We start from the raw sequence: 13,995 nt of genomic DNA, 5'->3' as shown, positions 1-13,995 counted from the left end.
TCAATGTTTTTGTTCAAAACGTATAGTGAGGAACAGCTTCTTGGCCAGAGAACCTTTATATAAGAAATCACACGCGTCCAATGGAAACCTAAGTGACATTTTAATTCATGTCAGGAGCTTGACTCGCAAACTAAGCCAAAGTTGCCTCTTAAAAAAGACGAATAAGCACATGAAAATCTGCTGGACCACACTGTACCTATAGTCAACACTAATGTATTATACACTTAAAACCCTTAAGAACTTATTGTGTTCTTATCACAATAAAACAAATTCAAAATAATAAACTTTTGTGTTTTCACAAAGGTAAAAAACCTAACATTTATTGAGTGCTTACTCTTTGCCCAAACACTGAGCAAAGCACTTTTCCATCACTGGTAGGTTCCCTATGTTGCTGAGGTTTAGTTGCTAAGTTGTATCCGACTCTTTGCGACCCCAGGTACTGTAGCCTGCCAGGCTCCTCTGTCCGTGGGATTTCCCAGGCAAGAATACTGGAGTGGGTTGCCATTTCCTTCTCTGGGAACCTTCCTGATCTAGGGATTGAACCCGAGTCTCCTGCATTGGCAGGCAGATTTTTTACTGCTGAGCCCCCAGGGGAGTACCAGGGAAGCCCTTTCTAGGTCTCTCCAAGAAGGTATCACTGTTATTATGCCAATGGCGCAGAGGGACTGAACCATGGGGACAGTGTAAGGCAGGTAAGTCTTGGAGTGAGGATGCAAACCCAGACAAGTCTGATTTCAGAACCTGAGCTCTTACCTGCTAGAATGTAATACTTTCCTGCTATGCTAAAAGGCTGAAGTAAATGTCAGATGTGCAGCAAGTTAAAACACTAGTTAACAGAATAGGGCGTTTCTCTTTTCTAGTCGAGTCGCTTTTGAAATGGCATGAAAGAAAATGTTCTCACTTTGGTCACAATGGCATTTGTCTCCTATGATATTAGAAACTACTTAAAAATTACCAGAATTTTATCCCTGGAATCATTTTAAACTATGCCCTGGATCCTCTGTTCAATGCCTTTAACTACCTAGACTCTTTAGTGACATTTAGTGTCTCTTTAGTGACATTTTGCTTTTTTTGAAAGTTTTTTTTTAATATGGACCATTTTTAAAGTCTTTATTGAATTTGTTACAATATTGTTTCTGTTCTCTGTTTTGGTTTTTTGGCCACAAGACGTGTAGCTTCCCAACCAGGGATCAAACCCACACCCCCTGTACTGGAAGGTGAAGTCTTAACCACTGGACCACCAGGGAAGTCCCTCATTTTGCTTTTTGATATCTTGAGAGAGAATTCCCTTCTTGTACCTGTCACTGCTGTGCCTTTAGCCATCAGTGAGTCTGTCTGCCCTGTCCACTTTCACTAAAGGATCTGCGTATGAAACCCTGAGGAGATGACTTGTGCAAACGATTCTCTGAAGGTAATTTGTATATTGCATATGGCTCATGCAATATAGATCAGTGCGTCTCAGACTTTTTTTTTTGCATTTAAATCACCCAGGAATCTTGTTAAAATGTAGGATCTGAGATTCTGCCTTTGTAACAAGCTCTTAGACAAAGCGAATGATGCTAGTCCGTGGACCACAATTTCAGTACCAAGGTGCTCAAGTATTCTTGCTGGGAAATCCTTGGACAGAGGAGCCTGGCAGGCTTACAATCCATAGGGTCGCAAAGAGTCAGACATGACTAACTGACAAAACAACAATAACTCAAAACTACCCAGTTTTTCTTGGGTCTGACAGAAAATCTGGTTTGATTCCAAACTCAGGGAGAAAAAAAAACCCTCCCTATCATTTTCTCATTTTCCCTAAGTTTGTATATATATGATCATAAGAAGTCAGGTTTGATATAAACTGAGTTAGGTTTTTATAGTTTCAAACAAAAGTATCTACAAAAATTACTTTTTAAATAAAATATTTCCATGTGGGCCCTAAATCTATGGTTTCAAAACTTTTTTTCTTCTTGTCTTCAAAGTTTTTGAAATGTATATCCCTACTGTAAATGAGATCATGGAGAATCTGACTTGAAACTTCTAGAATGATCTGGCTACTAAAGAGCTGCCCATTCTCCAATCCAATCTTGGGGCAGGCAAGGATAAAGTTTCTTTGGTCAGTATACGCTAAATCCCAAACTCTGGACAGTAAAAGGAACAAAATCAGATTTTAGAACTGTTGTGAAATTAGCTCCTTGACAGTCCTTTTTAAATAAGAGCCAACTGTGGAATTTCCTAGATTTATTCAGAGTTCTCTTTCAGTTACCTTTGTTCCTACGCTCTTCCTATTACTGTCAGGATCACTCATTTTTGTTCTGACAAGAAGACATACAATCTCTATAACAGAAGCAAATGGAAACTCCTACACTTGGGTCCCAAACTCAAATTGCACAAGTGGACACAAGTGAAATGAATGAGATATAGTTAGAAGTTGATCACGTCAAAAGAAAAACAAATCATTACCTGAAAATTCAGTATAAGTGACCAGAATAATGTTATTTAGCCGAGGGATGCATTAGTAGAAGAACAGTGCCTACCACAAAGGAGGTGATAGGTTTCCTCTGTTTTGTATTGGCAAAGCTGTATTTGGGATAGTGTGGTGTTCAGATGTGTGTACATGCAAGAGTGTGTGTGTGTGTGAAAGTCAGAGAAGGCCTAGTGAGACAGAAGGAGGGGCAGTCATGATTTTAGGAGAAACAAAGAAAAAAGATGAACAGATTTCAAAAAGATAATCCAGCTGGTGGTTTAGCTTTTTGAAGATAAATGATTGGAAAAAAGATGGTGAGAAAGCTTCAAACTGTCATAGGTCAAAAGGATATTTACCTTTGAAATGTGTTCATTTGGGTTTAGAGTGAAAGTTAACCTAGTGATGATGGGTGAATGGGTGGATGTATGGGTGGACAGACAGGCCATTGAACACATTCTAGGTGCCATGCACTCTGTCAAGAATTCTGAATAGACGACATGATTTTATTCTAAAAAAAAAAAAAATCATTTAAAATTAGTATTATCCTCATATGAAAACTGATAATTCTGAGACATAGCAAACTAAAGTCATTGACCAGGTGACTCCATACTTTGTGCTCTTAACATCCAGTTCACAACCCCATGCAGTGATCATTGGAAGTTCGTTGCTCAGATCTCCCTCAAAGAAATACCTTGCTGGCCAACTGGGAGAAGTGCAGTTAGCCGACAGTCTCCAGCTGCTGACACCCTCAGGCTCTGCTTCAGCTTTCTACCAGAGACCGTGTTGCTTCTGAGAAGCCCATGCCAGTGACTGGACATGGTGGTGTGGGGGTAGAGGGGATGATAGGATCTCTTCCCACCATGGAGCTCATCTGATGGACAGTCTTTTCTCAGGAGCTCCCGTTGAGTTGTCCCAGGCTATCAGATCAGTGTTGCAGTCAGATCAACCTGTCTCCTCCCCACTTTGATCTATCCTAGGAGTTAGCTGGGCTTCCCAGATGGCTCAGACAGTACAGAATCTGCCCATAGTATGGGAGACCCAGATTCAATCCCCAGGTCAGGAAGATCTCCTGGAGAAGGGAATGGCTACCCACTTCAGTATTCTTGCTTGGGAAACCCCATGGACAGAGGAGCCTGGCAAGCTACAGTTCATGGGGTTGCAAAGAGTCGGACACGACTGAGCAACTAATACACACACATAGGAGTTAGTCAACAAAGAAAAAAAAAAAAGGAAGAAAGAAATTTCTTCTCCTCCAACATCCATCTCAACATCTGTTTCCTGGGAGGCCCAATTCACATACTGTATCTTCAAATATTTGGAGTCCCACAACATGAAAGAGCAATTGTTTTCATACAGTGATAGTGGTTGAATTAGTATTATACAAAGTGACTGGAATAGTAGGGAAGTGGCTTTTACACATACAGAAGGAAGAACTTTCTAACAATCGTTGTTGTTTAGTCACTAAGTCGTTCTTTGCAAATCTGTGGACTGTAGCCCGCCAGGCTCCTCTGTCCATGGGATTTTCCAGGCAAGGATACTGAAGTGGGTTACCATTTCCTTCTCCAATTCTAACAACTAGAACTGCCCAGACAGTCAAATGGGCTACCTCAAGACTGATGAGTTCCTGGTCACCACAGTCTTTTGGACCAACTGGAGGACTGCCTGGCATATGAAGGCCATATGCCATTACTATTATCCCCATCCCATACACACTAGAGCATCTAACATGCTGAACATCCACAGTGCTGAGTAACAAAAATCAAATTAATTTAGGAAGCCACACCAGGAGGATCCAAACCTCTGGGTTCTCGGTGTCTCCAAGCTTCTGGGTTCACACATCCACACTTGTAGACTTCCAGGGCAGCCCAGAGGTTCTCCCGGACAGATCAGCCTTTGCACACAAATTTTTCTTTTTCTTTTCTTTAATCAAAGTGCTCTAACAAGTGAGTTAAGGCTGGGGGTTCACTGGGTCCATGGGCTATTTGGCCGGATCCAAACCAAACTGCACACATGCCCTATTAAACAAACTGTAATTTGAGGTTCAATTATTTGATGAAATTCTAATGATGCCCTCCATGGACACCCGGTTCTCAAGGTCAATACCTTGCATACCAGAGCCAGAAAGATTCTCCTTTTCAGAGCTGTTATTAAAATTCTCCTCCCTTCAAGACACTCCCACATCAATGAGTGGATACCCACTTGTCCCCTTCCAGGACTTCTATGATGGTGAGATTACATAAATAATCATACATTTCAGATAGCGAAATAAGGTATGGGAAAGTCTGATAGAAAAACAGTAACCTAGTCAGCAAAGGGATTTGTCTATAAGGAGATATTCATCATGTCTACAAATATTTACGGAGCACCTATCAAAGGTTAGAGAATCTTGCAGGTGCTAGAAACACAGTGATGTGCCTGACAAGTTTCTGATTTCCTGGAGGACGTATTCAGATGCCATTGAGGCAGCCCACTCACCCTTCACTGAGAGCAGTAAGCAAAGCCACAATCCCTGATTATGAACCTACAGAGAGTGTGTCAAGGAGTCTCCAAACTTCCCTCTCTCCCATCCCCAAATTCCTGCAGCATCTCTGCCATTTACAGTCCACATTTTCAAGAAATACTTTATTATACCACTAGTGCTCTGAAGCAAATGCATACAATTTGCAAGAGGGGTTTTAAAAAAAAAAGCAAGCTCAGCATATTGGGGAGCTTTTAAAACTGATGATGCAGCTGACCTCCTGGAGACAAAGGCAGTGGGAGGGCTTTACTGGTCTAAATAAATAGGAGTCTCTGGGCTGAGAACCCACAGTGTGGATCTGAAGCTGGAGTCTGAACTCCACCTTGAGGCAGAATGAGGTTCACCCCTGGAGCTCTGCTGCTTATGCTGCTGGCCTTCAGCCTCTCTCCTATCCATGGTGAGAATTTTCACTTATGTTGTCATTTGCGCTTTGAGCTCAAATGGTCTTCAGCCATTTCAATTTTTTTTTTCCAATCAGAAAATGAGGGGAACTGTGAATGAAGGGGGGAAAACTGCTCAACTGCTCCTAGATTTCTAAAAGTAAGGTGTTCAGAGATTTAACTCTTAGAGGCTGGAAATATTTGTATTGCTAAGACTGTTGTCCAGAGAAGGGGGAGATGCTGGAGGTCCCAGGTCCCTGGGACTGATACTCGGCTGCCTATTCCTAGCCTTTTTAAGATGCCACTCTGCCTATTGCTCGTTTTTTCCAGCTATCTCTTCTTCACTTTGCCTCTCTACGCTACCCCTTTTTGACCAAACGCTATTGACTCCAACCCGTTGGTCTCCTGCAGGAATAGTCTAATATAATTGTTTAGGGTCAGCTCTGTCATGAAATATTGTAAGTACAACAGGAATACTCAAGTACACACTTTCTGCCAAGAAGCAGACTTCCAAGTCTAAATGGGGAGGTTTTCTTTGTGTAAATAGGTAAATATCTAGCTGAAAGGTGAATTTTTATGCAACGGAAGGGATCATCAGATTCCACCAGGAATTATCATGTGTAGGATGACATACTTTGCTCAGGTGCAGAGGACCAGTTTTTGTTTTTAAAATGTGGGAATATTTTTTCCCGATTTTAACCCTGTTTCATGTCATTTCATTCTTTAAGACCCTCATCTCTTTCTCCTTCCATGAAGCTTTTCCATGGCTGCTGGCAAAGTCCTCTGTTCTCATTCATGCAGTTTGGACCTTGGGGGAAATACAGAATTCTGTGATACTTTAGTTTTTGTTCATTTGTTTCCCCCACTAAAGTATAAACACCTGGAGAGCCTGGTTCCTTTATTTGCAATTCTGTGTCCAGCGGAGTGGTGGGCACTAGGGTTAAAGAAAGTAGAATTCCTTAAAATGCATAAGACAGGTTACCTATTAAAGTAACTGGGGCATTTTTTGTTGTTGAATACAAGCAGTTGAATTTTTCTTATTGGCAGTTTTTGATAATGATTTGCAACTGAGTTAGAGGACCAACATATTAAACAAAAACAAAAAATATCTTCATGGTATTTCCTTAGAGAAAGAGGGAGGGTTGGGGGAGTAGGGGGTAATGATAAGAGCTTGATAGAGTTACAGCTTGATAATGCTTTGGGAGACTCATTTCTGGTTTTTTATGTGTTGGGAGTGAAGATTGATCAATTTTATGTTGCATGAATTATAACTGAGTTGTAAGTTCCCACAGTGGCCATTCTCAAATTTTATTATATGGGCAACCACCTGAGTACTAATATAATGCTATCACAAATTTTAATAGGTATTGTGTTTTTTAAAAGCTGATTTTATTTTTAAGGTTTTGGTAGAAAATGTTTGGAAATAAGCCAAGACAAGCAGAAATGCACAAACTAAAGGCATATGGGTGGAAGTACTGACTTGAAATGTTTAAATCTTCAATTGCACAGTATGAAAGATTACTGATTAATTCCAGTTGTGAATTATATGCCAAAGGGGTTAAAATAACTGATTCTGTGTTTATAGGTGTTCTGGAGACCAATAACGTAAACTTAAAGTGTAAATGCTTTCGAGAGACTGTCAACTATCTCCCCATTCATCTCATTGAAAGACTTCAAATCTTCCCCCGTGGGCATGGATGTCCATACACAGAAATCATGTAAGTTGCAATAAAAAATAATGTATGATTCCTCAAAGTGATTAACTTGGAGTGTTACTAGCAATTAATTCTCAAACTAATAATGAGAATCAGTAAAACTTGTTAAGTACATACTTTGTGAGGGTAGGGGTAAGGTCCTAGCTAACACACATGCTTTGTGAACATGCACTCACTGTATTCTTTCAAGAGCCCTTTTGGGTATATCTGTTGTTACCATTTCTTTACAGACACAGAAACTGAGGCTTAGGGAAGCTAACTAACTGCCCTGAGACATACCACTAAATAGGGACAGAACCAAGATTCTTCTCTATTCCACTTGCCAGCAGAAGCAGACAATTTGTTCCCCAAAAGTTAAAGAGCAAGAGACTAAGTACCCACATCAGTCCTTGGTCAGAATGTCTGTCTATCTTATGGAATCATCCTTTAGGTTCTGTCAACTGTGAATTCCTAACTCTGCTTTAAAAATTAGGCTAATGGGACAGTAGTGGCTACAAGAAATGTAATAGACATTTTCTTTTATTGAGATGGTATATCCCCTTTCAATAAGCCCTTTTCGGTACTCCCAGAGACATCAGCGGATTCCTTTATTAGGGCATTTTCCTTTATTTATATTTGCCTTCCCTTTATTTATATATGCCTTTATTACGGCCTATCAAATGAGACAAACATTGCATGCAAAGCCCCTAGTACAGTGCCAGACAGTGTAAAAAATGTTCAGTAACTGTTAGCTATAATTATTTGGCATCATTGTGTTGAAACATTCAGGTTGGTTTGTCTGTTTTTCTCTTTCATTCCATCAGAAAATAAGTTCTTTACAGATAGGAATCAGACATTATTCATTTCCCTATTCCTGATGTTTATCCCTTTCTTTTCAGGTGGGAGAGGGTCAACAAATGTTGGATTGACTATTTTTAAGGGAGCTTGTAGATCTTTTAACTATCACTGGCTAGGACTGTGATTTCTTCTTCCTGGATCTATCTCGAATGAACCAAGGCGCACCACAGCACCTTGAACTACAGTCAGAGCATCCTTCTCAGGGCAGCCCTGGCTTGGCTTTCATTAGCAACTCTTCCCTTGGCTGCTTTAACTTTTGGAAATATTTGTAAGCAGCTACTTTTTGTTTGGGCTTCCCTGGTGGCTCAGATGATAAAGAATCTGCCTGTAATGTGGGAGACCTGGGTTCGATCCCTGGGTTAGGAAGATCCCCTGGATTCAAGTGCATTACATTTACTGTGCACATTATTTCTACTATCATTACATCAACTCCTCTTCAGATCATCAGGTACTAGATCCCAGAGGTTGGGAACCCCTGGTCTAGAGAACAGAGACTTCTTACTGTTTTTCTATTACCAGGTTCTCTGTCATGAGTCAAGTCTGTCATCTCTCTACCAGGGGAAGTAATACACCCTAATTTTCTCTACTTAAACTTTAATTGTTTTAAAGTGATAAAAATTTATCTTCTCACCAGAGTCTACATTTCTGAATTTTAACCAGATATACAAGCAAAAGTTGCAAATAATTATGAAAAATTCATGGCAGTCAGCAGTGAAAATACTAGTTCAGACAGTCAGAAATCTGTATTTCTATCATGAACTCAGAAACCAAATTGGAAGGCTCTGGCCAAGAGCCCAACAGGTCTATGACCTCTGACTCTGTAGTTTTCAATTACAAGGGTAGAGTTTCAAAGCTAGATGGATGGATCTTTGCCATCTGTCATTTTATAGCTAAAATGAGACACATCAAGAAATCACGTTCTGTTCAAGATCACCCCAATGGAGAGTAGACTCTCCCAGTTTGCTGTTACCTGGCAAACCTCATTTCTTCCACTGCTGGTAAGACACTTTGGCACTTGGTAACTATTCAGTTATGCCCAAGTGGAGCAGCGGCTAAAACTGGGGGTTATGGAGTCAGCCAACCTTTATTTGAATCCTGCTTTATCATGCATTTCTTGTGCAATCTTGGACAAATTATTTAAAGTCTTCTGGAGGAAGCCTCAAGTTCCTCATCTGAAGGTGAGGAAATAGCATTTCCTTTAGCACAGGATTCTTGTGAGATTAATTGAGATAATTCATATTACCTTCTGAGCACAGTGGCTGGCACATTTTAAGTGCTTGATCAGTATCAATGGATGATTATCCCTACTGCCTTTGCTGTTGCTGAATTTTCAGAACATTGAAAGTCTTGCTCACTGATGGTTCCATCAAACGCAGATGTCACTCAGAGCAACTGGCTCTGTAAACCTCTCCCACAGTAAATTTCATTGGATTTTTTCTTTTCACATAAAAGGTCTTTAAGAGTTTTCTTTAGTCTATTTTGTTTTCCCAAGCTCAATGGACAAACACATTTTAAAGATACTATGATACAGCTTTTGGAGAAGGAAATGGCAACCCAACTCCAGTACTCCTGCCTGGAGAATCCCATGGACAGAGGAGCCTGGCGGGCTACAGTCCATGGGATCATAAGAGTTGGATAAGACTTAGCGACTAAACGGGCTTCCCTGGTGGCTCAGCTGGTAAAGAATCCACCTGCAATGCAGGAGACCTGGGTTTGATTCCTGGGTTGGGAAGGCCCCCTGGAGAAGGGAAAGGCCCACTCCAGTATTCTGACCTGGAGAATTCCACAGACTGTACACTCCATGGAGTCACAAAGAGCTGGACATGACTGAGAGACTTTCACTTTCACTTTAGCAACTAAACCAACAACTTAAAACTTCAGGAGTGAGCCAAACTTGGAGTCAGTTATTTGTTCCATCTCCAATTCATGTAAGGGTTGTCAGCAAAATACTAACCTCTGACAACTGAGAGTCTGTCAGTTCATATTCAGTTCCACCAACTCACACAGTGAGTCTCAAATGGGTTTTTTTTAATGATCAGACTTCATGCTGTAAATCACCTGCTTCACATCTAAAACTGCCTACCTCCAAATACACCTCGTGTGGGAATCTTTATTTTTATACTCAACTCTTTCCTAAAATGCAGGACTGACTGCTTTATTTTTATTTATTTCCCCCCAGAGTCCGGATGAAGAATCAGTCAGCTATCTGCTTGAACCCTCAAGCCACGTGGACACAAACACTAATCAAACTGTTAAGGTGAGTCAGGCATATCCACAGTTTGTAGATTCAATTGTACCGAAGGGTTTCCTTTTTCCAGACAACCAAAATGGGGACCGCTTTAAATTTATGAAACATGCCTAAGACAAATACCTATTCTTCACTATTATCACTTATCAGATGGAGTTGAGATAGCTCATTCTGGCAGCTCAGTAAGCTAAACTGGAAACCAGTGGGCACAAAATGCCTTATTTGAAATCTCCAGGGGAAAGCCACAGTTTCTGGCAACTCTTTCTCTAAGCCTGACTCTCTTGTTTTATATATTTTTTTCCTCCCACAGAAAACGTAATTGGTCAATTTCACCAGCTCCAGTGGTTAAGAGAAGGACTGCCTGATGCCAATGTTCTCATCAAGGACACCTGTGTTCCCCCATCATTCGTGCTCTGGGTTTTAGTTTTGTGTTTGGTTGAATCTTTTCCAGAAAAAGATCTTCCCCACCTGCTTTATTTTAAAAATACGGTACCCTACAAACTCAGAGTTTGGAGGAGTCATTAAGGAAGAAAGTTTCTTTAAGGCTAGTTCCTTCGTTATAAATGACAAAGATTACTTTCAATAATACACCTGTTGTTGAATGCTGAATTTTGGAGGAATTGAATTAAGGAGGAAATGATGAAATGCATTTCAATCGTTTTACACCTTAAGAATAGCAAGCTTCCATAAAAGATTTAAAAAGCTGCCTGGGAAACCCATGGAATTTTAGCCTTACAAGAAACAGAGAATTCACATAATAAACATCCTTCATTTAAAAGCTCACTGTTGAGAGAAAAAGGTTCTTCTACTTTTAAAGAGTTCCTTTATAAGATTTACTCTCATAGATAAAGCTAAGAACACTTAAAGATCCCCAGACTTAAATTCATAAAATTTTCAGGAAAAGCATTTAAAAGATGATATTTAGATGTATTGTTTCATGCATTTGCTTTGATGAACTTTTTTTTAAAATCACGTCTTTTGCACAGACTTTTTTTCTTTTTTCTTTTGGTCTTCAGTGTTCAATTCTTTAATGCTTTCTATTAATCTAATGCTGTTCAATAAACTTAAACAAATGTTTTATTTAACTATGAGCAATTCATTCTTAATGGAGCATTTTTTCAGAGGTCTGCTCCTGACACCATTTACCTCAGATTAGGACTTGAAGCCATGTGCTGGAACTCAAACCCAGGCAAAACCCAGTTTAGGACTGGAATTCACATGGCCAGGGCTTGAACCCAGCCAAAACCCATGGTCTTCCAACAGAGATCACAGACCTGGTTCAGGTTCTTGATGTCTCATAGCGGAAGAATTCAGTGAGAGACTAAGTGGATAGCTAAGAAGTGGATTTATTCAGAGAGAAACACACTCCACAGACAGAGTGTGGGCCATGGCAGAGGGCAAGTCAGTGGTCCCAAAATGTGGGTGGTTAGTTTTTAGGGGATGGGTAATTTCATAGGCTAATGCGTGGGAGGATTATTCCAACTGTTTTGGGGAAGGGATGGAGATTTGCAGGAGCTGCCCACGTTTTGGTCTTTTGACGGTGCCTTGGAACTGTCATGGTGCTTCCATTGTGTCATGTAGCTTGCTGACTGAGGATCAAGGTCCAGTTGAAGTTGACTTGTCTGCCATCTTGGACCCATGTGATTCTGATTGGTTTGTGTTGTGTCCGTGGGCTATGTAATTCTTTTAAAAGTTGTACCCTGCCTGCTTTCCTCCTGCTTCACTCCCAGAATGCTCAGGCTCCAGGCTATATTTGGTTCCCTCTTTCATTTTTTTATTTTTATTTTTAGATTTATTTTTACTAACGGTGTCTTGGGAGGGAGTAAAGAGTATCTATAAATGCTACATTTTCTGTTGTCCACAATTCAATGTTTACTTCTTTATTCCTAACACACACACACACACACAAGGATTATAAAATGCCATCAAAATCCTGCATTCATTCTTTTTTTTTTTTTTTCCAGTGGGTTTTGTCATACATTGATATGAATCAGCCATTTGATTCTGATCTTTTTGAGAATGTAGCTAGCATTCAGGGCACTCAAAAAAAAAAGAAAAAAAAAATGTATTCTTGCAATATTAGGTGGGTTAACACCCTGGGTTTGCATATGTAGAAGCTGAGACAAGAGGGGTTAAGTTACACACTCAAGGCCTTACAGCTTCTAAACAGCAAGTCAAAATTTGAACCCAGGCAGTCTGGCATCAGAATCCCTGCTTCTAACACCTCCACTAAGCTGATTCCATATGGGGTTGGGTACCATAAGCTCCATTTTACAGAAGCAGGAACTAAGTCAAAGAGATATTCACAAGTCCCAAATCACATAATTAGTAAGAGACAAAACCAGAATTTGAACCCAGGGCCACCTGACTCCTAAGCTAATGCTCCTAATTGTGACACTACACTGCCTAAAGTCTTCTTGCCCCTAAATGTATTTTTTACTCCAACTCTTTCCCTCCTCGCCTCCTTTCCAGGATCAATCAAAGCCAGAAGAAGGATGGGAGTTCCAGGATTTTCAGGCCTCCACCTGAGTTGGCATATCTATTGAGCATGATCCAGGGGGACTGGACAAGTGGGAGGGCAAATGCAGAATGAAAGGCACAAATCAGGGCCCTCGAGGGCTTCTAAACTTGCTTTAAAAAAAAAACAACAACCAAAAAACCTAAGCACCCATTCCTCAAAAGTCACAGTAGATTTAGGGGTATTTGGCCTGATTTAGAACAGGAATACTAACCCATAGTTTGATGCAGGATAACTTGTTGAGTTAGTTAATGGAGTGAGGGAAAGGGATCGTTAGCTGATCTGAATGGGTTTGGGTCTAGAAGGGAGAATGGTGAAACAGTAAGGCAGAATTTAGGCCATTTATGTCTATATACATGTTGTTGTAGTTTCGTTGCTAAGTCATGATCAACTCTTTTGCAACCCCCATGTACTGGAGCCTGCCAGGTTCCTCTGTCCATGGGATTTCCCAGGCAAGAATACTGGAGTGGGTTGCCATTTCCTTCTCCAGGGGATCTCCACGACCCAGGAATTGAACTCACATCTTCTGCACTAACAGGTGGATTCTTTACCGCTGGGCCACCAGGAAAGCCCACACACATACATACACACATGAATCATTTAAAATCCATGTAAGACAGAATTGAAGGGAAAATACAAGCTAATCCTGACCAAAGCAGAAAGTTCAACTCTGAAAAAATGGCATAAGAAGCTGTAAGGCCAAGCTGCACAGGATCTTAGATGGAGAAAACAGGGAACCTTAACAAAGTGAGTTGAGCCCTGCTGGCTCTGCCCACACTCCTCTGAGCAGCAGAGGCCCAAGGGCGGAATCATCCTGATTCTCCAGGGGAAGCAGAATTCTCCTTTGTTCCAATTGAAGGAGCTCAACCCCACCTCACTGGGAAATGGGCTTCCCAAAAGTATGAGTTCTGTCCCAGGGTTTTCCTTTTCCCTTCCTTCCTACAATTTCCCTTCCCTTCCTTTCTACAATTCTCCCCTCTCGTATGACATTTTACAGCTCCCAGTTCTCGGTAAGGATTGGCATACAGCCTAGGCTTTACTTGCTCTGAGATGACATTTGGAGGTACTTTGGAACAGAATGAGTGGTCGACAAAAAACCTGGTAGAACTGAGAAAAAGAGGAGGGTTGTGAATCAGAAAGGTAATATTTGAGAGACATGCCATTTTGTGACCCTCAAGGACAGAAGTTCTCTTGTGTAGTCTCTCTGAAGAGCAGCATCTGGAAACTTTTTAAAATATATATTTCTCAAGCTCTTCTCCAAACCTAAAACATAAGACACTCAGGAGTTGGGCCCAGCAATTTGTAGTTAACAAACTGTGATATAATAAAA

General features: G+C 40.7%; 1 protein-coding gene across 1 annotated transcript; it reads left to right on the top strand.

The window, feature by feature from the left end:
• Positions 1-5,212: 5,212 nt before the first annotated feature.
• CXCL13 (C-X-C motif chemokine ligand 13) lies at positions 5,213-12,011 on the top strand. Its single transcript, XM_061145739.1, has 4 exons — positions 5,213-5,364; positions 6,933-7,065; positions 10,079-10,156; positions 10,458-12,011. The coding sequence occupies exons 1-4, from the start codon at positions 5,301-5,303 to the stop codon at positions 10,510-10,512; spliced, it is 330 nt and encodes a 109-aa protein (XP_061001722.1). The 5' UTR covers positions 5,213-5,300; the 3' UTR covers positions 10,513-12,011.
• Positions 12,012-13,995: the final 1,984 nt, after the last annotated feature.

This window comes from Dama dama, chromosome 6, assembly GCF_033118175.1.
Source record: "Dama dama isolate Ldn47 chromosome 6, ASM3311817v1, whole genome shotgun sequence".
Classification (NCBI taxonomy): Eukaryota; Metazoa; Chordata; class Mammalia; order Artiodactyla; family Cervidae; genus Dama; species Dama dama.
Note: the sequence above shows the minus strand (reverse complement) of the source record. Positions and strands in the feature narration are given on the sequence as shown.

Bases quoted from the DNA above. Each gene is read 5' to 3' on its own strand.
- CXCL13 (XM_061145739.1), top strand. From the start codon at position 5,301: ATGAGGTTCACCCCTGGAGCTCTGCTGCTTATGCTGCTGGCCTTCAGC. The intron at 5,365-6,932 runs GTGAGAATTTTC...CTGTGTTTATAG, and splicing joins CAGCCTCTCTCCTATCCATG to GTGTTCTGGAGACCAATAAC. The intron at 7,066-10,078 runs GTAAGTTGCAAT...ATTTCCCCCCAG, and splicing joins TGTCCATACACAGAAATCAT to AGTCCGGATGAAGAATCAGT.